This window comes from Desmodus rotundus, chromosome 10, assembly GCF_022682495.2.
Source record: "Desmodus rotundus isolate HL8 chromosome 10, HLdesRot8A.1, whole genome shotgun sequence".
Lineage (NCBI taxonomy): Eukaryota > Metazoa > Chordata > Mammalia > Chiroptera > Phyllostomidae > Desmodus > Desmodus rotundus.
The window spans coordinates 9,062,140-9,088,109 of NC_071396.1; the positions used below are offsets into that span (position 1 = coordinate 9,062,140).

General features: G+C 51.6%; 2 protein-coding genes across 2 annotated transcripts; both read left to right on the forward strand.

The window, feature by feature from the left end:
* The first annotated feature begins 3,827 nt into the window (after window positions 1-3,827).
* C10H1orf115 (chromosome 10 C1orf115 homolog) lies at window positions 3,828-12,579 on the forward strand. Its single transcript, XM_045184454.3, has 2 exons — window positions 3,828-4,144; window positions 11,681-12,579. The coding sequence occupies exons 1-2, from the start codon at window positions 3,875-3,877 to the stop codon at window positions 11,798-11,800; spliced, it is 390 nt and encodes a 129-aa protein (XP_045040389.1). The 5' UTR covers window positions 3,828-3,874; the 3' UTR covers window positions 11,801-12,579.
* Window positions 12,580-13,976: 1,397 nt separating this feature from the next.
* On the forward strand, window positions 13,977-25,952 carry LOC128779415 (uncharacterized). Its single transcript, XM_053913103.2, has 8 exons — window positions 13,977-13,996; window positions 14,216-14,342; window positions 21,257-21,446; window positions 21,620-21,666; window positions 21,868-21,938; window positions 22,072-22,148; window positions 23,856-24,672; window positions 25,571-25,952. The coding sequence occupies exons 1-7, from the start codon at window positions 13,977-13,979 to the stop codon at window positions 23,984-23,986; spliced, it is 663 nt and encodes a 220-aa protein (XP_053769078.1). The 3' UTR covers window positions 23,987-24,672; window positions 25,571-25,952.
* Window positions 25,953-25,970: the final 18 nt, after the last annotated feature.

Here is a 25,970-nt window from a genome sequence, read left to right on the forward strand (position 1 = left end):
AAGGAATACTTGAGAAGAAGGCTTGGGGTTAGTCACGGTTGTACGGCCCGTGTCAGGAATGAGCAACGTACTCTAGGGATTGCCGAGGATCGCGGAGGCTGATCAAGAGCAGAGTTTGGAGAGCACTGATCGGCAGTCTTGGTTTGGACTTGATTTGTGCTTAGGGGGCAATTAGGAGGCACAAATTAATGGAAAGGTATTCCGTGTTCATGGATTGGAAGAATTAACATCATTAAAAGGTCCATACTACCCCAAGTGACCCAATGATTCAGTGCAGTCCCCATCAGAATTCCAGTGGCATTTTTTCACAGAAATAGAAAAGGCAATTCTAAACACAGTATAGAATCACAAAAGACCTGAGTAGCTAAGACAATCTTCAGAAAGAAGAACAAAGCTGGAGGCAACACAGGCCTGGATTTCAAGCTCTGTTACAAAGCGATAGTGATCAAAACAGTCTGGTACTGGGATGGAAACAGACCCCTGAATCGGCAGAACAGAATAGACAGCCCAGTAGTAGACCCGTGCACTCGTGGACAATTGAATTTTTGACAAGAATACACACAGGGCAAAGGACAGTCTCTTCAGGAAGTGGTGTTGGGAAAGCTGGACAGTCACATGCGAAAGCATGACATTAGACCTCTACCTTACACCACACACGCACACACACACACCCACACACATCTACTCAAAGTGGACGAAAGGACACAAACATAAGACCTGAAACTGTAAAACTCTTGAAGAAACCAAGTAGAGGTAAGCTCCTTAACATTGGTCTTGACAATGATATTTTGAATTTGACACCAAAAGCAAAGGAAACAAAAGCCAAAATAAATGAATGGAACTACATCAAACTGAAAAGGCCCTGCACCGCAGAGGAAACCATCAATGAAATGAAAGAAAGGGCAACGTATCGATGGGAGCAAATATTGCCAACCACAGACCTGAAAGAGGGTCCTATCCAAAATATACAAAGAACTCAAACGACTCAATAGCAAATAACCCGATTTAAAAATGGGCTAAGGACTCGCATACATTTTTTCAAAGGCATGGAAATGGCCGACAGGTCCATGAACAGGTGCTCAACATCACTAATCATCAGGGAAATGCAAATCAAACCCTCGATGAGAAGCCACCTCGTATCTGTCAGAATGGCTCATCAACACAGAAAAGAGAGCAAGCGCTCGTGAGAATGGGGAGAAGGGCAACCCTTGTGCCCTGTTGGTGGGAAGGTAAAGTGGTGCAGCCACTAGAGAAAACAGTAGGGAGGTTCCTCAAGACACTACAAACAGACCTACCACATGCTCTAGCAGTCCCGCTTCCGGGTACACAGAGCCACAGGAAGCAAAATCGCCAGCGCGAAGACAGATCTGCGCTCCCACGTTCAGGGCAGCGAGCGTCGCTCACGGGAGCCAAGCTAGGGAAGCAAGCTCAGTGTCCAACAACGAATGAAGGAAGAAAATGTGTTGGTATTTATACTTACAATGGAATATTATTCAGCCTTAAATCTTCCCATTGTGACAACATAAATGAATCGCGGGGCGGGGGGCATTATGCTAAGTAAAATAAGCCAGGTGGATGACTACTGTGTGGTATCACTTCTATGTGAAATCTTAAAAAAAAAGTGGGGGGAAAGGAAGGAAGTCCAGCTCATAGAAACAGTAGAACGGTGGTGGCCAGGGGCTGGGAGGTGGGGACAAGAGGGAGAGGTTGGTAAAAGGGAACAAACTTTTATATGTAAGACGAATGACGTCGGAGGATCCAATGTACAGCGTGGCGACTGTAGTTGGTACTACTGTGTCGTGTGATTGCAGTTTGCTAAGAGGATAGATCTGAAGTGTTCTCACCAACAATAAAAGTGCGCGAGGTGACAGATGTGTTAATTAACTCGATGGTAGGAATCCTCTCATGAGGTATACATACATGAAGTCATCGTGTTGTACATTTAACATGGGTTATAATTTGTCAATTACACCTCAATAAAGCTGAAAAAGAAAAAATTAGGATTACCATATGATCCAACAATTCCACTCGTGGGCCATACCGTTTCTTACAAACGTTTTGACACATTGTAATTGTTGGTTCCTGTTATTACCAGACAGAACCACTAGGGGGCAGGAAAACACCTTGTCCAGGATGCATTGCTGGATCCTACCACCCACACCAGTGGAAACCCCCTGCACCTGTCTATAAAACAGACACCCCGTTACCCCACAACAGCACCCGCTCTCTTGGCCCGCATCCCTAGCCTGGATGAATAGCACATCGCGTTCTGTCTACTCACAGGAGGCTAATGTCCTTCACCGCTTCAGTTGAGTTTTGCACTTGTTTTTCATCCACATGAGTTATTTAAATGTCTTTCCATTTGGCTACAAAGGCATCTAATTCCATTCCATTGTACTCCTCATATCCAAATGTAGTGCTTTCATTAATTTTCTAGAATTTGATGAAATTCTGCATTTTTTTCATATTGTGCAAATTTTGCAGGGCCAAAAAACATGGAGATAATCAAAATGATACTCTGAAACAATATAGTTTTTTATAGCCATGTTCTTTTTATGCCACACACTTAGTTCTCTTAGAATACTGGGATGGACCAATGGCTTTTTGGGGACTCAATTTGTTTCCATTGTTTTTTTTCATGGATGCTTTTAGGGTGATGAAAATGTCACAGTTTTGTACCCAGAAAAGGGACAACTAGGGTCGGCTTTAGTTAATAAATTAATAGTTATGTTAGTAAGCTCACAAATCTACAAATCTAGCTTCCAGTAACCTTTGAAATTCAACTTGTATATTATTTTATTGTATTTACAAATCTAATAAAGTTTAACAATCACTACAAGGGGCTTTTACCATTCACTTAATTTAATTATCTGAAACACTTTAAGTGGCTTTTACAAACGATATATTTGATTTTCTTTTCAAGTACTTCAACTACATTCAAGACCAATTCTTATATAGTAAATTAAACATTTTTGTATTTTTGATTTAACTTATTAATGACTTGATTATGCCTTTTAAATTGTAATCACAAAGCTAGTTTTTAATATTCTAGTATGCCAAAGTATAAATGTTTCATGTATTTATAGCAATATACAAATCATTCTTAAATGTATCACACATTTTAAAAATATTTAAGTAGTACTGAAATAATAATTCGTTATTTTGTACTTAACTCTAAGTTTCTGGGAAGTTTAAGATATTGCGCACGTACGAAATCAGGCCTCCTGAGCAGGTTGACATCGCAGGCGCTGAGAATGCACAGCTCCCGGAATGAGCTACCCCCACCGCCTCAGTCCAGTCCACTTTTTCACAGAAGTCCGGCTGTGATTCCCACCGTGGACACATTGCGGTGCCTTTCTGAATATTTCCTCAGGAGAGGTGCCTGGAAAACCATGGGCATTTTTCAGGACTCTTGATAACTTTTCTGGTGGCCTTCCCAAAAGCTTGTCACCAGTTTGCACCCCATGAATATTGTTTTGTCACAACCATGTCTCCACACCTTTGGCAGCACCGAGTATGATAATCTTCATTGTCGTCATTGCTGCCAGTTTGCACGTGGGCACCTGAAGTCTCATCATCCGGGGTTCATTTATTTCGTGGCAAGTGCGGTTGAACGTGGTTTCGAAGTTCATGGCGCATTGCCCTTCCGGGGTGTCCCCTTGGCCCACAGGTGGGGACGCGGGCGGATGGGGCTGAGCGCACTGGCCACCTGGAGGCCAGGCCCCATCGGAGCCGCGGCAACTCCGGGCCCCACGGCCAGGGGGCGCTGCGACTTCAAGTCCCCCCGCCCCGTCCGGGCTGGGGCGGTGCCGTGGGCGTGGAGCAGAGGTTAGTAGCCTCACATCCAGATCTTCGCGCGAGGTGCCACGACGTGATGGTGGTGGGATCCAAGTTCCGGAGCAAGGCGGCCTGCAGCCTCCCGCGCCGCGAGCCCCGCGGGCAGGGGGTCGAGGACACCACCGCGATCCTGGAGCACCTGGAGCTGGAAGACGAGGTGGCGGCGAGCGCGGGGCGCCCGGGGGCCCGGAGCGCGCGGCGGGTGCACCTGGCCGCCCTCCCCGAGCGCTACGAGCCGCTGGAGGAGCCTGCGCCGGGCGATAAGCCCAAGAAAAAGTTCCGGCAGAAGCTGAAGAAGTACGGCAAGGTAGGCCCCCGCCCACTGCCCTGCGGGACGGCAGTACGGGGCACCCCGGGCCCAGGCTTCCCGATTGTCCCGAGGGAGAGCTGGAGTCCGGCCCCTACCCTGTGACGGCGCTCAGCCTCTCTGAGCTCCCCCGGTGTTCCCGTCAGCCCCCCACAACCACCCGCTGTCCCGCACTGAAGCTCCCCCAGACTGTTCCGTCTGTGATCTGGAAAGGGAGGGGAAAGTTTCAAGTGATGATAAAAACTGAAGCAGAGGCGTCATTGGGCACCCGGCCGCTGGTTAGTTAATAACAGTCCTAAGGGTCGTTCCCCAGGGTGGCTCTTATCCTTGGTGTGCCTTACACTCCCTTGCGTGTGGTGGGCAGGACAGAAATCGGTGTCCCCACTTTACAGGCGGGAATACTGAGGCCTGGGCCTGGTCAGCTGACGTAGAAAGTGACCCAGTTGGAAAGTATTGGGTTGCAGCCCAGTTTATCTGTTTCCTGCCACAGCCTCTCTGGCTCTCCCACCAGCTGGGAACTGTTACTGCCCTGAATATCCCCAAGGCTGTTTCAAAGGCCTGGGAGCTCCGCAAATACGCAGATATGCACAGTTACCCGTGTGCTCTGGGGCCTGTAGACACACTGCCGTTGGCCTGCATTGGGGGTGTGGGGGTGGAGAGAGAGACAAGAAGAAAGAGACATGGACATGAACGTGGGATAAAAAGGACAGTTTTCTCCTCGCAGACCCTCCTGGAAGCATTCGAAGTTACAGCAGCCTTAGCTCCTGGGGCTGGGCTCTGCTGCCCAGAAGAAAATCTCAAAATTAATTGTGTCATGGCCAAAGGACAAGGGGCTCATCTGCTTTATTGTCCCATTATCTGTGTCCTTGAGTGGCCCTTATCACACCTGAAACTAGCCAGTCTCCATACCTAGAAGCTTAGGTTTGTCATCCTCTCTAAAGGTACGTCAGCAGCTTTGGGAGCAGCGTACCAGCAGGCGGTTGTAAAACACATTAATAAAAACTATAAGGCTGGGACCTGCAGGCTGAGTCACGCTAGGGCTAATCATCGTTCCTCCTGGTCCCAGGTGAGCACAGAGAAGCCAGCATTTGCCTCTTAGCAAATGGCGAACCGATAATGTGGAAATCTCAGCTCAGAGGCTGCCTCAGAAGATGCTTTGGGGGGTCCTTTCTACGTGCCTGGCGTTGTGCTAAGCACTAGAGACATAAAAATGGGTACGATGCAGCCGGGTCCTCGAGAAGTCCACAGCCCCTCTACCCATGGCTGGGGCTGGTTGGTTCAGAGCCCGGGCAGGTAACCTCAGGGATGAGGATGTAAAGTCAGGGAGATTTTCAAATCCATGGTGACAGGAACACTGCACACAGAAGGATGAGTGAAGGTTTCACAGGTTAACAACGAGGTCCCACTTCTCACCAGGATGCATGTTATCGACACGTACACACGCAACATAGAAAATACCAAGTGTTGGTGAGGATGGGGAGCAACTGGAATTCGTGTGACCTGCTGGTGGAAATGTGAAATGGCGCAGATGCGGTGGGAAACAATTTGGCAGTCCCTCAAAAAATTAAATATAGATCTGCCACATGATCCCGTCATTCCACGCCTAGGTGTATACCCCGAGGGATGGAAAACGGGTGTCTAAACAAATACACACACACCGTTCTTAGCAACAGTATTTGCAATAGCCAAAAAGTACAAACAACCCAAGTGTTCATCAACTGATCAGTGAATAAACAAAATGTGATGCCTACATCCAACAGGATATTATTCGGGAAGAAAAAGAATGAAGTACTGGTACATGTGATAACAGGGATGAACCTCTAAAACACTGCGCTAAGCGAAAGAAGCCAGACACACACGAGGTCACGTAGGGCATGTTTCCCCTCATGTATGCACGATTCCATTTGTGTAAAAGATCCAGAATCGGTAAATCCAGAGAGACAGATCACAGACTGGTGGTTGCCGGGGTCTGGGGGTGGGGGCAGGACAGCAGCTGTCTAATGGGTGTGTGCGTCCTCTGGGGGTGATGCAAATGCCCCGGAAGTAGATAGAAGTGCTGGGCACCCAGCATCGTGAATGTGCTCAAGGCCACTGAATTGTCTGCTTTACAGCGATCACATTTTGTTGTGTGGATTTCACCTCCATTTTCCATTAAGGAAAAAGGAAAGAAATGTGCCAGGTGGACAAGGGATGACCTTCAAGGGGGAGCAACCAGGGCAAGCAGAGGTGAGGGCGTGTGAAAGCCCTAAAGGGTCACACGACAGCTCAGTAGACTAGCCCAGGCGAGACGACACTGTCACCTTAGAGTTGGTGTGCCCTATCCCCCTTTCAGAACAGCAGCTTCTCCTTCTAACAGAGAAGGTAACTGGTTCAGTTCCAGCCTAGAGGAAGGAAATAGCCGGCCCTTCTTTGCTGAGAAATGGGGGGAGGGGATTTTCCCTGCTTTCATCCCTGGGTGAAATTTCACCGTACTTGGACCCAGTGGAATAGGTGCAACCTGCAACAGTTGCACATGACAGCCTGGTACCCTATGATGAGATTTTGGCAAACCGTGGGTCACATACACAGTGGTGGTCCCATAAGATGATAACAGAGCCGAAAAAGTTCCCTAGCGAGGCCCTAGCCATGGTTACATTGTAGCTCTGGAGGGACCCAGAGCTTGTTGCCCGTCCTGTGAAAGTACTTTACTTACCACTGGGTAACAACTGCCACAGTATGCAGTTTGTCACACTCTGTGCAGGCTTGTAGCCTGGGAGCCACGGGTGACACCATGTAGCCGAGGTGTGCGGTAGGCTAGACCATGCAGGTTGGCGTGAGTGCGTGCTGTGATGTCCGCACAAGGATGAACTCACCTAAGGATGTGTTTTGCAGAAGTATTTCTGTTGTTACCATGGAGGGCTGGCTTTTCCTTCAAGGAAGGGCGATTAAAGTTCCCATTCGTGGAACTGCTCAACTCCTTCACCCAAGTCCCTTCCTGCTTCTATGTAAAGGAAAGTGTTTGGCCTTTGTGATCTGTGAAAGGATTGGCTCACACCCCCACTGCCCCGTGTCCCCTCCCAAGGAGGCTGTGTGGGGTGGTGTGCCTGGCTGATTTTAGGTAATGATGCCGGTGTTCACTGGGTGTATTCGTTGTTGCAGGGGTGTTTTCTGGGCCTGGGGAGAGGGAAAGGACGTGCAAATGCTGGGCCCCCCAAGGGTGCCCGCCTCCTGCTGTGCACACGGGTCACGGGTAGCATCTCCGAATCCTCAAAAAAAGCTTGGAAAACTGCGGACCTCACTTCGCAGTGGAGGAAGTTTATGGAAGTGAAGCTTTTTGTTCAAGGCTGCATGGCCAGAGAGCAGCAGAAGCAGTTAGGGTGAGGGGAGTAACCCCAAAACTTAGCTTAAACTAAGAGGTGACTTTCCCGGGTACCTCGGAGAGCTGCAGAAGAGGTGTGGATAAGGAAAGGAATGAAATTTTGTTAATCGAGCCGTTAGGACAGAGTTGGAGAAGGAAAACGTAGGGTGTGGAGTAGGCTGTCGCTCAAGAGGGGGACGAACGTCTCCGCGTTCATTCTAAGCAGCCGGTCAGGACTTGGGCAGCGAAGCCAGACTGCCCTGCCACCTCGGGCTGTGCTCCCCTCTCCTGCCTCGGTTTCCTCATCTGCCGCATGGGCCGATACCAGGGCTGTGGTGAGGGGTAAATGAGGGAATGCGCATGGCCGTCTTAGAGCCCGTGTAGCATGTGACACGGGCCTCGAAACTTCGGCCCAGGAAGTGGAGAAGAGCCCTCAGGGGCCTGTTTCTTTTCTGATTCGTTTTTCATGAGCTCTGACTCAGAAAAAACTCAGCTTCCATCGCTGACTGCCTGCCTCAGCTTTGTGCCTGTGTCCCGACAAAACGTCACAACCAAAGACTCCTTGTTTGTATTTCAGGGAACATGAGCTTTGCTGAGAGATGGTTTCCTGATAAATGACCACAGACGCTGTGGGCCCAGACCACACACGTTTATTCTCTACGGCTCTGGAGTCCAGAAGTCCAAAATCAGTCTCCCTGGGCGACAGCGTCAGCAGGGCCGGTTCCTTCTGGATACTCCAGGAAAGGACCCATTTCTTTGCTGTTTCCAGCTTCCAGGGGCCCCTTCCCCCATCTGCACAGCCAGTGGCACAGCATCCGCAAACCCCTGCCCTCTGCCTCGTCTGACTCCCCTACATCCCCCTTGTAAGGACCATGGTCCTTATGTGATGTCTTATAAAGATACAGGGATCCTTCCAGTGATGGAGCCCCCCTGGATAATCCAGGGCAATCTCCTCCTCTCAAGACCCTTAACTTAATCACATCTGCAAAGTCCCTTTTCCATATAAGGGAACAAGTTTGCCGACTCTGGGGATTAGGACGAGGACACCTTTGGGGACAGGGGGGTTCATTATTCCACCTGCCACACTCTCCCATGTGCCCCCTTCCTCCCCTCGGACAGATTATTTGGGTCAAAAGCTCTACTTGGAGCAAAGAATTCAAAGTGTGTCTCGAATGCCACGACGAAGGCCGTTGATACATGTTTCACGTTTCTTTCCTCCCGTTTTCTCAACTCTGCGCTTTGACAGTGTTCCCGCGAATGAGCTATTTTAGTAGCTTTTTTCCCCCCTAAGTGGCAAAGATGAAGTGACAAGCAGTTTTTCAAAAGAGAAGGTTGAGGGAAATGAGGTCCAAGTACCCCAAATGTCGACGTTAGCACGGGCAGCCTGGGATTCTGGTGGCGGTGCTGACGCAGGGTGCTCGCGGCCATTAGACTTGCTCCCAGAGGACAGTTCTGTCGTTGTCGTTATTTCAAACAGGTACGTTGAATTCCCCCACTGGGCCTTATCATACCTTTGTAGAGCTGCGTCTCTCAGCAACATCACCCCTAACACACGCACACATGCAGGCGCACACACCCTAAATTCTCATTGAGAAGTCCGCTGGGCAGCATCCTGGGGGCCAGTGTCCAGAGAAGCCATTGGTGTGTCCCAGCTCTGCCATGGCTCCTCCTTTAGCCTCCGAGCGAGCGCAGGAAATATCCAGACCCCTTCGGAGTGTGGAGGATACAGTATAACCTCCCCGCCTTCGTTCTGTTGTCCTGAGGGCTGTCATGGGGAAGTATATGCTTCAGAGACTTTCCTGAACAGATACCGAAACATCTTATTATTAGCCCCACAAACCTACATTACTGTGGAATAAAAAGAGGCAAAGATATTTAACAACCAGAATAACTGCCCGCGGTTGTGCCAGGCATTGTTCTAAGTGCTCTCCTTGTATAAGTCCATTTAATCCTCTTAACGACTCAGGGGGGTGGCTACTACATATTCCCATTTTATAGGTGTGGAAACCGAGGCCAAGTAAAGTTAAGGTAGTGATTGAGCTGGAATTTAAGCCCAGACTGCAAGCAGTGAATTACAAGGTTACACCCTGCCTTCATTAAGAAGGAAAGTACGGCCCTGGCCGGTGTGGCTCAGTTGGTTGGAGCATCATCCCATAACTGAAAGGATGTGGGTTTGATTCCCAGACAGGACACATACCTAGGTTGCGAGTTCGGTTCCCAGTCCAGGTATGTACTGGAGGCAACCAATCGATGCTTCTCTCTTGCATCGGTGTTAAGGACAGGGCCCTGAGATGAGGTTCTTTGGGATTGAACTTCAGCTCTTCCTCTTACCAGCTGTATAATCATGGATAAATTTAACTCCTCTGTACTGTCCTCTTGTTGAAGCCTCTTGGCCAAGGGCCGCCAGGGACATGCTGGTACAGGAACATGCTTGGTAGCTGTACCAAGTTAGGTTTGGTCGCTTGGTGCAGCAAGCAACAGCGTGCCAGAGGCATCAGGGGGTCTCAGAAAGTGGGGACCTCGAGTAGAGAGTTGAATATTTGAGCCTGATGCAAGGGAGTTATCAGCATTCAGGAAATACTTGTCATTGGAAATGGATGAGACCACTTAAGGAGACAGTATTGGCAAATAAGGGAGGGAGGGAAGGAAGGCAGGAAGGAAGGAGGGAAGGAAGGAAGGAAACCTGGGATTGAGCCCTGGATAACTCAGGACACTGGTTGGCAGAAGGGGTAATCCAATCAAGAAGGCTGAGTATGAGGTTGGGGGAAACCAAGAGAATATGGTGCCCAAGAGGCCAAATGATGGTTCGTGAAGTGTCAAATGCTGCTGAGAGGGGGGGCAAGAAGATCCGCTGGATCAGGCAACATGGCAGTGGCAGGTGGCAGTGGCAGGTGGCCGTGGCCTAGCGTCCTGGCTGAGTATGGTAGGAGCCACGTGGAGGCTGTATGTGAGGACGGCTCTTCCCGTTGGTTTGGCGTGAAGGAGAATGGAGAGCCAGGCAGGGTGTGGAGTCTAGGTAATGGGAGCAAGAGAGTGATGCTTCTGGAGAGAGGGGAAAGCCAGGGCCTGGGTGACAGAGGGCACTCACAGCAAGTGTCACAGGAGTGGCCCTGGGGGACGAGGGCAGCTCTCTGCACGGGAACACAGGCAAGGTGGGAGAAGCCAGGTCAGTGGTGGGAAGGTGAGTGGGTTCCCTATGACTTCTGACCTTTTCAGTGAGAGATGAAGTGGGGTCACCTACTGCGGGCGTGGAGACCGTGTGTGTGTCTGTGTTTGCTGGAGGTGGGGCGACCTGCGGAGACAGAAAAGGGTAAGAAGTAGCACCCGGCAGAGAGGGAAGGTAAGCCCATTGAACACATAGACAGGTGTGCCTGGCCGTGTCGGAAGTCCGCGTGGGGTTTGCAGTTGTGATCAGGGATTTTACATGGCACCAGGTCGCCTGGTTATTAGAGCTGCATGGGTCAAAGGGCTGAGAGACGAGGTGGATGATGAGATCCAGGTCACCTACGTGAGTGTGACCTCATCGAGAACGATGAGGGACGCCGGGGATGAGGAGAGGAAGGTTGGGGGCAACTGATCAGTGTTAATCTGTGGGCAGTGGATGAACCTTTTCCGTTGTGGTTCCATTTGCATCCTCGGATGCCCCCGCCTGACACCGGATCTCACAGAACAGGAGGAGCAGGGGTGGAGATCAGGAAAGCATGGCCCCGACTGTCCCCTTTAGGAGTGTATCGCTGTCTGAAATCAGAGTTTAAAGAGATAAATGTGCAGCCGGGACAGGAACGTGTCCCGGAGGTAGAGAGCAGACAGGGTGGGCTTTTGGATGAGGGGCATAAAGGAAAACCAGGCCCAGCCCTCGGATGACCTGTAACGTAGCTGGGACAGAGAAGAGAGGCTGGCTTTGGTTAAAAAGTAAAACAAACCCAGTTTGGTTTTCGCGCTAGCAGGCTCTCTGCTCTCTCCAAGATCTCTGAAGTATCTGGAAATGTGTTTGAGAGCACTCTGCATGGCGCTGACATCGGTCCTGAGCCCCGACAAGTTCCCAGCTGGGTGGGGGGCGGTGAGCAATAAATGTGGGAACTTGGTCACTTGCTCATTTGCCCTGGGAGAGTGAAGCAGAGTGATGCTTTAGGTACAGCTCCCTGGTGCAGAAGTCACCTAACCGAATTCTTTGCTTCTGTCTTGATTCCTACAAACAGAATGTGGGGAAGATCATCATCAAAGGGTGCCACTACGTGGTCATCGGCCTGCAGGGCTTCGCCGCAGCGTACTCCGCCCCCTTTGGAGTGACGGCCAGCGTGGCGTCATTTGTCCGCTAGGGGCAGCCGTCCTGATGCGAATACTTCCCGATTGATGGGAGCCGCGCAAATCCAGAAGCATCTCAGACCTGAAGCCACAAAGTACTTGGAAGAAAAAAAATGTCTTTCTCTGTTGAACTGGACGATTGTTGTGAATGGGACATCTTTACCCATCTGCTGAGTTTTCTCATGTTTCCTGGCCACGGTTAGCTGCGACAGACAATCCCACAGAGCAAGAGGCTGATGCTACCTTTGGGACTAGAGTCAAGTTTGCTCACACTGGAGCCTTCATGTGAAGCTCACGTGGGGAGGGAAACCCTCACCAGAGGTGAGCACTCTGCGTGGGCAGCAGAGTGGTGATCACAGGGGTCAGGGTGGAGGGAAGAATTTTTACCCAGAGTGAGATGATTTCTGACCTTCTCCTGGAAAGGTCATGAGCTGACCGGTGCTCACAGCCCTTCTGGGCCTCTGTTCTGAGGGCACCCAAGCAGCAGTTTGCTTCCGAAGTCAGGTCCCCCCATCTCCTCCTCCACCCTTTGTCACCAGAAGTTTAATTACAGGCTTGAGAAGAAGGAAGGAAGAAAAATCTCTTTGAAGACTGACACTTTGAAGCTGCGTTGACAATGTGTCGTGACTGTTTAAAGTAGATAAAAGCTTGTCATTGTCACCTTTCTCTGACATGAATGTGTGGTGGGAGTGAGGGGAGGAAGAAGGGCAAGTTCAAGTGCAGGCTGCATGGTGAGAAAGGTTGGGCCAGGGAGGGCTCCTGAGCGCTGATGTGCCCCGTCCAGCCCAGTCCAGCCCAGTCCAGCCCAGCTACATATTGGAGCTTCAACTCAGCATCTCTACGCCAAGCCACTGAAGGGTGCTTTGTGTTGAGCACGAGGGAAATACTGCATCTGGAAATGAAAGCGCATGATTTAGAGAAGGGGCCAGGAAGTAGCAGACAGGTGCAAAGGAAGTAGAAATGGGAAAGAAGGAGTTTTTGGGGGAGAGAAACAGATCTGGGTTCTGAATGTTGGGAAATCTCAGGGGGTTGGGCCTTTGGCTCCAGGAAGGAGCCAGGGGCAGCTTGATGGCCAGAGGTGCCGTAGCTGGTGGGTGGACACCCTCAGGAGCCCTTGAGCTCACATTGTCTGCCTTCATAGCATCCTTTCCCCCTCTGAGCTGCTTGCTTTCACCACGTCTCATCTGGATTCAAAGGTTAGGGCGAGCCTGGTCCTCACACTCCCTCAGGATGATCCATTGGCTAACTTTAGACCATGGGACAGGGAGGTCAAAGAAAGAGGAAGCCCCTCATCCCACACCCTCTGCCAAGCCCCATGATTGGCCACTGTTCTGACTTTGTTTCCAGAATATCCGAAAGTCCTCCCTCGTTATTGTTGGCCGGTCTGTGGGGTCAGTGGTGGCACCCACCTGTTGCCCTTAGAAGTTTCTGGGCCATGCCAAGGAGGCCTCAATGGTCACGTTTCGCCAATCAAACCCAACCAGGTGGCACCGGGGCACGGAGAAGGCGGGAAGACCAAAAGATGGGCAGAAAAAGGAATGGGTGGAGGAGAAAGCCGTGGGCGGTGAAGCTAGACTCAGCCTCCCGGCCTGGGGGCTCACGCAGAGAGGAAACGTGGATCCAATTTCTGCATCATTAATATTTGTGAGGAACAGAGAAAACAAATGTTCTTGTTTTAGCTCAAATGATGGAAGTTGATAATGGGGCATTTTCACACATGTGAGAAATTATAGCTTGCCTGGCCACACAGGGAACTGGGGTGGGGGGAAGGAAGATGTAGGGGGAAGAAGGAGCAAAGCATAGTTTTTAGCAAGAGAGTCGAGCCTGCTGCTCACACGAAGGACCAGGGGAGGGATTCTGTGCTGGGCTGGGAGGACGCCCCTCCCCGGTGGTCCAGGGATGCTGAGCCGCCCCAGAGATGCCCACTGAGTCTGGGGGAATGCAAACGTCAGCCCAGGAAGGGACGAGACCTACTGAGGCCCGTGTGAGAAGACCTTCCCCACCCTGCCCCCCATGTTGGAGACACTGTCAGGCCAAGTTCATTTGGCTCTGAACTTCCTGAAGCCTGGTTAAGAATTAACTCAGAAATTTCGAAAGTCGAAACCAGACAGGGATTGTCCTGGGAGCCAGATTCGAGGGACAGAAGGTGAACCCCAGACTGAGGCTCAGCCCGAGTGGTCACTGACTGGGATGGGCCACCCGTGTTGCAGGTGACCTTTAAACCTTTTCTATCTCTTACAATGTCATTTCAACATCCAGGTCCCCACCCCATTTACTGAACATTGAAATTTAAAGGTTTTGTTTTTCTTTTCTTCTGTGTGTTTGACTTTGAGGCTTCTTTTGTATCCTTCCCTTGCGCAATTATTCAATAAAACCCCAGCTGGTTGAACTTTCTGTGTGTGAAGATTTTTTGCCACCTCCCTTTCTAGCCTTGCCTTAGTTGTCTACAGCATCCGGTCCACCCTGAGGACCTCGTACAGCAAGCGAAGGCCAGCTGGGGGACCTCCGTGGGACAAGGCAGGAGGAGCCCAGTGCGGCTCTGAGGCCCAGGGACAGGTAGAACGGCCCTGACTCACCTGGAACACTGCTTGGGGGGTTCCAGGTGGGGTCAATTTCTAGAAGCCCAGCAGAAGAGGTTTCGGTGTGCGGGAGCCTCAGCTCACCCTTTGTTAAGAATGGAAATTTCCAGACCCTCTGATTTGGAATAGGAGATTTTTTACTAGTAGCTCCTGAAAGAGCTATTGCTGTCCTTGAGCTGGGGAATGCTGGCCCCTAGAGACTGCTGCCCTTTGCAAGGGCCAGGGGGCTTCAAGGTGGGAGCCAGTGGTCTGGCCTGAGCAGGGTGCCAGCCCCATGCTGGGCACGTGTGGGTGCCCACTGGCTGAGTCCTGCCCCTGGGGTGTTTGGTGCCTTCCACCCTGCAACTCCCTCTAGAGACGGAATTAGGATCAGAATTCAACACCTCCACGACTGGTGGCGCTTTTGCTAACTGAGGCGTTTCTCAGGTGATTCCTCTTGCGTAACCTGTTGACCAGGCTGGAGAAACAAATGTGTCTGGTTCACAGCAGCCTTAAAAATCAGGGCACAAGTGCTGGCCGAGCCAACAGGCCAAAGATTCCGGAGTGAACCGCCTCAGTACAGATCTGCTTTCTCCGCCTCTCTCCATCTGCACTGGAGAGAGATCCTGTGTTTCCTCTCGCTGTCCCTCCTGAGGGAAATGTTTAGAATCACTGCCGAAGTAGAAAGTGTGAGGTAACACCTTTATTTTATTTTATTATTATTATTTTTTTTTGCAGGGGACTTACCCATTGGGAAAAACACTATAGGTGTTTATCTTTTTTTTTCTTTTTATGCTTTTTAAAAATTTAATTTATTGGGGTGATATTGGTTAATAAAACCATACAGTTCTCAGGTGTACGGCTCTCTAACACATCTGCTCTCTGCACTGGGCACTCCCCACCCAAAGTCAAGTACGTCTCTTCCCAGCCCGATGTAACCCACCTTTTGCCCCCTTCCACCTCCACACAACCCCTTTCCCTTCTGCAATCCCCATACTGTTGTCTGGGTCTGTTTTTTGGTTTTGGTTTGGTTTTGGCTTCATCCCTTCATCTTTTCACCCAGCCCCCACCTCCCCCGCTTCCCTCTGACAGCTCTCAGTCTGTTCCCCGTGTCTATGCGCCTGTCTCTGTTTTGCTTGTTAGTTTGTTTGGTTCATTAGGTTGCACACACGTATTGTCTTTCTCTGGCTGGCTTACTTATCTCTAATCATTAAAAGGACCCTGAGTTAAGTGCTATCGTCAGGCCCACACTCAGAGCCGGGAACCAGAGACAGCTGGTGTTGTGGATGGTGATTTGCCTCTTCTGAGATCTTTAGAGTTGAGGAGAGAAAAGCATGTAAGTTATTTATGAACTTTCTTTGTCATCATCGTTTTTCCGTACAAAATCAGGCTTGAATTTGCCCTTCAGTGTTTTCATTGCAATAAATCAGAGAGTCCTTCGTTCTTTTTTTTTTCTGTGCTGTTTGTTCATGTATTTTACTCTTTAGAGTGAAGGCATACGGCATTTGTCTCTCTCTGACTGGCTTATTTCACTCACCGTGATATCCTCTAGGTCTACGTAGGCTGTCGCAGATGGTGTGCCACCATTCTTTTTTATGGCTGAGTAATAGTCCATTGAATATATGTACCACCACTTCTTTATTCATTCATCTATTGATGGGCGCCTGGATTATTTCATCTTGTTATCAATGACAAGGCAATACCCAGAGGGTTCCCAAGAAGAAAGAAAAGCTAAGAGCTCTTACAGTAAAACATACATTCTTGAGAAGACTCAGTCCTGTACCCTTAGCCTCTGGATTGGTCCGAAATGTCCATCTTCCAGATGTCAGGTGGGCCTGGATAAAGGATGTGCCGCAGTCTGGACGTGGGGACATTCTTCCCTTAGTCCTTCGGGGGCTCATCAGAGGGTTATCTAGAGGGTGTATGTATACGTAGCTCCAGACATAACTGCAAAGTTCAAAAGTTTAAGTTCCCAGGCTAGTTAAGGCGAGAATAGAATGATTTCCTCGGGCCTCAGTCTACCTACTTGATTTTAGTAACTTGCCAGCTTGACTACTGGGACTCCATTTTATTTCCTCCCGCTTCCCTCCAAGGATGCTATTCTTATTATCTGGGTTGCACGGGAAAGCTGGAGTGCAGGGAAGGTAGGGGATTCCCCTCCCGGGCTATGACCAGGGGCCAAGAAATCAGCCCTCCACTGAGCTCTCTCTGCTGGATCCAGCTGCCTTGCATTTCTGCTCCCCACCCCCAGGCCCCCATTAGCACTGGGGAAGAGGGAAGCTGAGTGTGGAATGGCATCCAGCTTGCATTCTTGGTTCCAATATTGGGATCCAAGTACTTAGAAACGCTCCAAAAAAAAAAAAAAAAAAAAAAAAGGCGAGGTGCTTACCAGCCCGTCATACTTGGGATGTTTGAGATGCCGAGATTGCTGAGCTGCTGACTTGACAAGATCAAGGTACAAGGGGAGACGCAGGGCTGGGCTGGGGAAGGGACCTGTGACCCTAAGCTGCTGTGGTTGAGTTTATTTTGCCACACTTCCTTGGCATGATTCCTCTTCCCATTGACTGGTAACTGTGTCCCAAGGAGCCACCTCTCACCCCAGAACCCAGGGGCCACAAGCCAAAGCCCCAAGGCAAGCAGGAAGCCACCTTGGGTAATAGGGAGCGTGTTGGCGTAACCTGGAATCAACTCCTCCATCCCTGTGGCCTGGGCCAAGTTCCTCAACCCCTTTGAATTTCAGGTCTGGTTTGGTTTCATTTGCACAGTAAATAGTACCTGCTTCCCAGGGTTATTTGGAAGATTAAATATGGATTGCACTAAAAGCCCAGCAGGGCGGGTATCAAGTGTTCTTCTTCCCCAGCTGCATAGTAGCTGAAAGTCAAGTCTTTCTTTGCCCCTGGGAGAGCAGGGTGGGGGGAGAGAGGGAGGGCTGGACCAGGCGGGAGGGGGCGGGGGAGGAGATACAACAGGCCTCACCATCCCCCATGGATGCTTCCCCTCTTTCCCCTAAATTCACCCTTTACCTGCTGAGAGTGGCTTCTGGGTTCAGGTTCAGGGTAAGAGCCCCACCTGTACCTTTGCTGCAGGGGAGCTGGGGTGGGGGCAGGGGCTGGAGAGCAGCAGGGAGAGGGGATCCAGGAGGCAGAGAGGACTGGGATGAAGAGTTTAGCGCAGGGGCCTGGCTAGAGGGGCAGGAAAGGGTTTGTAGCTTTTTGTCTCTTCCAGAGGAAGGGCTGTGAACTGTTACCCTGAACTCAGGTTGCTGGGGGGGCTGGTTTCCCAACACCTGAACTGTCTCATCTGTGAATAGGGATGCAGAAGTCCTGTTAATTTTCCAGTGCACAGGATGTCCTGAGGACCAACGGGCAGCCTGAGGACCAAAGGGAAGGCCCCAGGGTCTCCCAGGAGGGCTGGCAGGGGGCTCAGCCCTCGCTTGTTGCAAACATGCAGGGGACCTCCTGACTCTACCATAACAACTGTTAGTGACATCCAGGAAGGCCCATCTGCCCTTTCCTTAATCACCCCAGGTGCCTCAATCTGTGTTCATTCGTTTATTCACCAGATCAGTTTGGATCCCTTGCCCTGGAGCCCCACTGAGGCTGGGCTGTGAGACTTTCATAGGGGGCGGGGCAGGGTTGTCCCGCCTGGTGGGGGGTCCAGAACCATCTTCTGCCAACACAGGACAGAGGGAGAAGGGCCCTCAGCCCCGGGAAGCCATGTGAGCAGGACACAGGGACTCAGGAAAGCACCTCGCTGCACGGCCGTGACCCAATCACACCGCCTCTCTGGGCCCAGCATCTGCTGTAAAATCGGGAGGTAGATGTGCATTCATCTGTCCTCGCTCTGCTATGGAGTCTGAGGAATTTTCTAGCAGCCTCCCTCTTGATCTTGACGGGCTCTCAAGGTCAGGCGCTGGCGGTCAGCAGCCCTGGGAGGAAACAGGAACAATAGGAATCCCTTCCGCCTTCTGTCCTGGCCAGCGGAGGCATGAGGTTGTTTTTCTGGCAAAGCTGCTGCTTTCCCCACCCTCAGCCCTGCTACCCCTCCTGATCAAGTTTCCCCATGTCAGAAGGAGTGGCCAGGACCGTCCATCCCCCGGCCTGTGCCCAGCCCTGGGCCTGGAACGAGGCTTCTCTCTCAAGACTCAGTTCAAGGCCACCTCCTCCAGGAGCCTTTCCCTGATCTGAGCCCCTGGAAGGGATCAACCTCGTGCATGTCCTGAGCCCCAGCCCCCTTTTATTCTACTCTGTGTTAGAATTAGATTCCTCCATACCTTCCCCAGCCTGAGGTCTGCATGGGACCGGTGCTAGGGGAGGAAGGAAAAGGAAGGGCAACAAAGAAGGCAAGAAAGAAAAACAGCGCAGAGTTCTGTAGGAAGCTGGGCGGTGCTTCTAGGGCACAATCGGTCCCTGTTTATCATTTCACGGCCAGCAGAAAACAAATACCTGTGGGTGGCACGTGGGCCCCAGCCCCTTGCACAGGCCAGCACCTTGCAGGAAGGTGTGTTAGCGAGGTCTCCCTGCGTGATTACTGGCAGCACTAGAAAGGTCACTCGGAATGAACCTGCCGCTGCTGCCCTTGGCTGCCCATGTCCCGAGGGCAGACATGGGGTGTGTGGGTGGTGGGGAGGGCAGGACCCTGACCAGGTGGCTCTGAGGTCCAGCTGGTCATGGGGCTGCCTGAGGTGCGATCTGGGAGGGAGGGGGTTGTCCTGGGTGCTGCCTGGCTTGACTGAAGAGAAGCAGGTTGCCCAGAGGGAGTTTGGGGACAGAGTGGGGAAGGGATGAATTCAGGGAGCTGGGGGCTGGGGACAGCTGTCACGCAGGCCTTGTGGGCTCTTACACAGAGTGAGATGCGACACCACTGCGGGCACTGCCTGCGTTGTGTGTTAACAGTGCCTGATGGTGAGGGACCATCCTCAGCCCATTTCATGGAGGAGACTGAAGCAGAGGAGGGGCGGAGCCTGCTCAGCCCCGCCCCCCATGAGAGTGCTTGGCTCTACTTCCCAGCCCCCTCTGTCCCACTCGGCCCTTCCTTCCCAGTCCACGCTCACTTGTTCAGGGCCTCACTCCCCCATGGGAATGTAAGCTCGGTAACAGCGTGGACCGTTTGGTGCACGGCTGCATCCTCGGTGCCTGGCACGTGGTAGGAACTCAGTGGACCTCCGATGAGTGGATAAGGACAGAGGAGAGGCAGACAGCCCAGAAGGAGATGCTCAAGCCCCGGAGGCCACGTCCGTCCTCCCCTTAGCACTCAAGGTTCCCGGGAATTCCTGGGGCCCTCAGCGGGCTTGAGATCCGATATGTGGGTGGCCTGCCTGGGCCCGTCCCCACCCCACCTTAGCTCTCTGTCTTGGAGCGTCAGCGAGGGGTGCTTGGTGGTACGGTGCCATTCCCTTATCAGTTCCTCCCTTCCATCACAGACTCTGTCACCAGACAGTCACCCAGCAAGTGCTCCTGGAGCACCCGCTCTGTGCTTGACACTGAGCTGGGACAGTCCACAGTCACCCAGATCTCGGGCCTGCCCCTTGCCTCCCGCTGAGGGGCGGCCCCAAGAGAAAAGGCACAGGAGTCAAGTGCTTTGGGGCCTTCAGTGTCGCAGTCTCAACTGCCACGTAGGAGCCGTGCTGCAGGCAGGCAGAAGGCGGCGTGTGCGGTCAGAAGAAGACCCCCTGCAGTGAGGGAGCGTGAGGGGAACTTCTGATGGGATCTTAGTGGAGGGGTGGCAATGGGGTCCATTCCGCGGTGTGAAAAGGCCCCCCAGCTGCAGAGGGGACAGGCTGGGTCTGGGGGTGGGGCATTGCTGAGGTGAGAGGGAAGGCAGGCTGCTGCCTCCTGGAGGGGGGGTTGCTGGAGCCTGTGAGAAAACCCCAAGTGGCAGGGGATTTGCCTAGGAGGGTGCCAGGGTGAGGGAAAGAGAGGAGTCAAAGAATTCTTTCAGATTCTGGCCTGAGCTGGGAGGGTAGGGGAGGGGAGGAGAATGCCAAAAGTCTTTTGAGTTCCAGGCCAAGACTGCTGTTTACTTAATTGGTACAATGCCTCTCTGCTGGGCCAGAAATACAATGTGCAAAACCAAGGCCTTGGGTTTTCTGCTGCAGCCACAGTATTTCCTGAGCTGTTGTCATTTTCACCTTGGAGCCTGGGCAGTTCCGTGACTGGCCCAGTCCCTGACTGTGGTCTCCGGGGTGGGGGTGAGGCGGGGACTTACCGCACACTCCCTCTTGGTCTCAGCCGGCATTGGAGTCCCTGAAAGGCACATTCCAGGCCCTGGGGCGGGGGGAGGGGGGGCACAGGAGGCAGGGCTGTGTGAGGGAGAGACACACTCCTGCTGCAGGAAACTCCAGGCCCTGTTAGGTGTTCAGTCCTACACGGGGTTTGATTCTCTTAATAACACCAGGACGTGGATGTCATTATCCCCATTCCTGAAACAGGGAGACGGCCACAGAGAGGCCTTCCAGGTGCACTGGGCCTTCCGGGGGCCGACTCACTGCTGCAGATTCCAAACCCCACCTGTGGTCTTGCTTTTCTTCTAGGTGGACCCAAAGCACTTGCTTTTCCTGCTCTGGCCCACCTCCTCCACATCCCCTGCCCCTCCCCAACACCGCCACATAGCTAATGCTGGGTGTCCAGGTGATCTCCGCTCTAGACTTTGGTGACTTGGAAGCCACACAAGAAGTGACAATTGGTCCAAACTCTTAGGAGGGCTCTGTGGAATCCCCCCTCCCCTGGAAAAATGGGCAAGGCTTTGTCAGGTGCTAAAATAGAGTGAAAGGGAGCCCAGGCAATGGAGGTTATTTTGTGAGTAAGCCTGGGGGAGGGGACACTTTGCATAATATTTGAGTGGGGCAAAGACACTCTCTCCCTTCACAGACACCGGATCAGGCCACAGGCCTCCCTCCTTCCCCCTGAGCAGGGCACAGGCTTCTGGGATGAAAAGCACCTCTCCCTGCAGCGGCCAAAGAAAACAATCACCGAGAAAAAGCAACTGAAAAGGAGGGAGGAAGCAGAAATCTGCATCCTGACTGATAACATCCTCAAAATCAAGCTGCAGAGACAGGCGGTCACTGTCCTTGAAGGAGCCTGGGGGACCAGGTCGGCCAGTGGTAAGAAGGCCTGAGAAGGTCCCTGGCCCTCAGGGTCATCAACTTCAGCCCCCCACAACCTGGCCCTTGATGTCAAAGGGCTCGAGGTGACCTTCCCATCCCATTAAATTTCCTGCAGTGTCTATTGTTGGTCAAGTATAAACTGAGATTCTACTGTGCTCACGGATACACAGGTGCACACTCGAGTCCCAGCTGGCGGAAGTCACCTTGCAGGGAGGAGGTTTGCTGTGACAGACACCTGTCAACTTCTTTCTTCTGGCCTGTACCTTCCTTGCGCCTTTCCTCAAGGGGCAAGTGTGAGGAAGCGATCATAGTGGGGACCTGCCTCTTTCTTGCTGGGTGGGGGCTCCTAGGTGGGTCAAGGGACTCTAAGTGTCTCAGCTGGTACAGGAATAGACACCTTATCTTATTTCTGACACAGGATTGCTGTGAGGACCGAATAACACTCTGTCTCCTAGACCCTGAGGGGCGGCAACCACGAACTGCTCAAAGGTAGGGAGTAGAAAAGGGTGGCTTTATTTCTCCGCAATGTATTTTCAAAATATTTGGCCTCCCTGCGACCCTTAGTCCCCACTCTTTACTGAGTTGGGTCAAGGGAAGTTGTGCCTTAGGATTTACTCTCCAGGAAGGAAAAGAGTGCTTCCTTTCTCGGATCCGAAGAACCAGCTGCAAGCACTTCCTCCCCACCCTGCTCTCCAAAAGGTTGGTGACACCGCCCCCTGGTGAACATCTGGAGCGACTGCCTGGGACAGGCACAGAGAGGGCTGGGGCTGAACTCAGGAAGGGCAGGAAGCCGGGTTCACAGGAGGGTGGCCAGGGGTGGGGGTGGTGATGCCCAAAGGGGACAGGGTCCTGTCCCGTCCAGCTGATTGTTGTCATGCAGAATAAGACCTCACGTGATCAGATATTTTGGGTTTTCAGGCCAAGCTAGAAACTTCCCTATTGAATAAAATAAAACCAACTGCACAAGCCAAAGAAAACAGGAGGTAGGCCAAAGTTTGGGGCCGCACACCATCAGGAAGCCTCGATTTCTGTGGCAGAGATGAAACAGGAATAATAATTAATCCCAGCACGTAAATGTTGGGACCTGTCAGGTAACAGAAATACGTTCCCTAAAACATACAGGTCACAACTATGAACAGGAGAAAAAAGAATAAGCTTACTCACTTACTTCTCAGTTGTCCCACTTTTATTTGCTTGTTATACTGATATTTTTTCATTTCTTATATTAACCAGCAGAAATTAGGACGTTTCAGTAAAAATTATGGGAGGAAAAACTCAAAATAGAAAACATTCTTCTTATTAAGTTTCAGATTCCCCCTCCCCCGGCCCCGCTCTTTGGAATAATACATCAGTTATCCTAAAGGTACACATTCACCAGCTTCCGGAGTACCAATGCCCATGAGGGCGTATTTGAACTTTTTAGGGAAGAAATTCATATTTCTTAATCCAGCATGCAAAATCAGGACAGTTTGGTGTCATGCTGCCTGGTAGTCTCACGGCCTACAATTTCCCATGCTGCCTGGACCATCATTCCAAACTGTTTTCCTCCAAGAACACCTCAGGATTTTTCAGAAAAGCCTCTTTCTCTTTAAAGTGCTCTTCCTCGCTTTTCCATTAAACAAACAAACAAACTGCATTCTTCAAATCCCGGTTCACAGGTTACCTCCCACCAAAACCTTGTTGACGTAATACCTCCCCAAGCCTGCAGGCACGGCACGCCCCCCAGCCCCCACCTGTGCTTGCAAAGTTCTAAGCCGACACCTTTAGTATAACAATCAGTTTGCATATGTTATAATTATTTCTTTGTACATCTTCTGAAATCTACCCAAAGATATAAAGCTTTGAAAACGCCTCATAGATTAGAAGCTGGTAGGCATGTTTACTGTCTGTTTTGCTCACCCGGAGCCTAGCCAGACAGTTTGAAAGGGGTCATTAAAAATTATACTTTAAAATAATGTTAATTTTGAATTTTGAGAACAAGCAATAATTTTCATGGTTCAAAATGCAAAAGGTACAAATGTGTGTAAGAGTGAAAAGTGCCCATCTCTCCCCGTTTCCAGCCACCCAGTGTCTCTCCTTATCTGTAAATAATGTTACTCATTTTTTTATATCCCCTGGATGAAGTCCACATTCCTTTCTACTCCCCTCTGGGCTTGTTTATCTTCCCAGCCCTCTCCCTGCACCCAGACTTTGCCCTTTGCTTCTGAGTCTGCACTGAATCTCGCCACGTGCTCTGCCACCCTCTCCCCAACTCTCTCTTCACCTAGCAAATGTCCCTCATCAGTCAGGCCTCAGTGTCTGCAGTGGGTGCCCAGTGTCCAGTGGGTACCGGGAACCCCCCGCCCCCACTCCCTCCAGTTCTTTTGTCCTTGTCACGTAACTGTTTACTGATGGGGTTCTTCACAGGCTCCTGGCTGCTTGAGATCAGAGACTCCCTCCAATCACTGTTTGAGACTGAAGACCCAGCACACAGCAGGCCTGGGGTGACCGTTGCCCTCCCTGTGAACAGTCGTCGGCCATTGCACTGTTTTCCTTGAGCCCCTTCTGAGCTCAACAGAAGGCCGGGAAGAGGAAACAGTGGCCCCAGAGACACATGAGCTCATGGGCATGCAGAGATGTTCCTGACCGTGGATGAGGAAAACGGCCTGGGCATCTTTCTCATCAATCTCTGGTCAACACCGTGAGCCACACTCCTTCCTGTCCCTGAGCCCAGGGGACTCCGCACACACCTCATCTCAACGCCCGGTCTTGACCACTGAGCCTGAGGAGGACGCATGCTTAGTGAAGAATCAGATTTCACTGGCCTGGGGGTTCAAACAGAACCGTGGAGGGGGACACTCAGGCCGGTTTTGACTTCCATGTTATAGAAGAACAACCGCAGGGAGCTTCGCCCCTCTGGTCCCTTTTTCCCTTCCTGTCTCTGCCCACCCCTGGAGGACAGACCCCTCATCCAGACAGGGGCCAGGCAGGACTTGAGAGGTGGCCCTCTGACTGCCTCCTTAAACTCTCTGAGAACTTTGCCACAACCTAAGGGACACTGTTTGAAGAATGACAAAGCAAGTGACCTCGCACCTTAGCTTGTCTAAGAAAACCCGCCGTTCACCAAATAGCCTGTCTGAACGGCCCTGCGAAGGATAAACGGGCCAGACATTAGTGAAAACTTTTCCTTCGGCAACTATTAACAGTAACAGAAAGAGCTGAGCTCCATCCAACTTGTTCAGAGGTGACAAGGCCTTCTTTTTAATCCCCACCCGAGGATATATATTTACTGATTTTAGAGACAGAGGAAGTGGGGGGTGAGATGAGAGGGGGGGTGGGAAACATCAGTGTGAGAAAGAAACATCGATTCCCAGCAACCTCCATATATGCCCTGACTGGGGATTGAACCCACAACCTTTTGGAATACAAGAAGACGCTCCAACCAACTGAGCCACCGCCCAGGGCGTGACTGGGCCTTTTAGAAGGAGGCTCTGGGAGTTAGAAGAAGGAGAGAGCCTGGGCTCTGTGAAAAGGCCTGAGGCCAGCTGTGTCTGCTAGCTGGCAGTTCCTGAAGGGACAGCTGTCCTCCCCCAGAGATGAGGAGATAGGCCCTGTCCTTCTCGCTGACATTGCTTCCGGTCCTCGAGAAGGCCATGGCTGAGTTGCAGGCCATACATACACATCTCCGAGGGACACAGGACAAACTCATCATTGTCAGCCCTTCCTAGTAAATGCTCTAAGCAAAGGCGGTCGGGGTGTCTCTTCCCACGTCCACTGGGACAAAGACGCAGGCATGTTAATGGGGTGGGGTGAGCGCCCGCGGTTGTCATGGGACTCCAGGGGTAGCCTACTTAGGGTCCTCTACAAGAATGAGACGTGGCCCTGACAAGGTAGTTTTGTTTACCTGCAGCAAGTAAAAGAGACAGGGGAGTCCCATTTAAAACTCTGCCCCCTGGGAGGGAAGCTTAGCCATTGCTTATACGCTTATATGCACTGTTTGGTCCTCGATTTCTTCTGAGCAGCTGGCTGAGCCCTTGAGCTCCTGTCAGCTCATTCTCTTTACTTGTGCATTTGCAAAGTACTACACTATATGCAAGAAATACCATTCAGCCGAGACCTTGAGACCCTTGTCCTGTCTGCAGGGCCATCCTGGGGACCCATCCTGGGGACGGCCTTCCGCTGCAAGCAGCGGTGCTGGAGTTTGGGCGCAGAGCAGCAGTTTCCACGGGGTGGGTTAGGGGGCAGAGCACTGCCCTTCCCAGAGCGATCGGCCAGAAAAACGTTTTAAAATCTCTCATTCTGAAAACCGCAATCACTTTTGGTGCTCCTCAGTCAAGCAACCAGGTCGGCCGTATTTGGGGGTAATGGGGGCGGGGGGCGGTGTGGGCTTGGCCAGTGGGTGACTGTCGCGCCGCAGGGGACGGGGTAAAAGGAGAAGTTAAGCGAAAGTTACCAGCCCAGATTAAGTGGCGGTGGAGGCGGGGCGGGGCATTTGCTTAGAGCTTCACAATTGCCTCCCAGGGATGCGTGGTGCCCGGCTGC

Bases quoted from the DNA above. Each gene is read 5' to 3' on its own strand.
- LOC128779415 (XM_053913103.2), top strand. From the start codon at position 13,977: ATGGGCCACCCGTGTTGCAG. The intron at 14,343-21,256 runs GTAGAACGGCCC...CCCCCTGAGCAG, and splicing joins GCTCTGAGGCCCAGGGACAG to GGCACAGGCTTCTGGGATGA. The intron at 21,447-21,619 runs GTAAGAAGGCCT...ACGGATACACAG, and splicing joins GGGGACCAGGTCGGCCAGTG to GTGCACACTCGAGTCCCAGC.
- C10H1orf115 (XM_045184454.3), top strand. From the start codon at position 3,875: ATGGTGGTGGGATCCAAGTTCCGGAGCAAGGCGGCCTGCAGCCTCCCG. The intron at 4,145-11,680 runs GTAGGCCCCCGC...TCCTACAAACAG, and splicing joins AGCTGAAGAAGTACGGCAAG to AATGTGGGGAAGATCATCAT.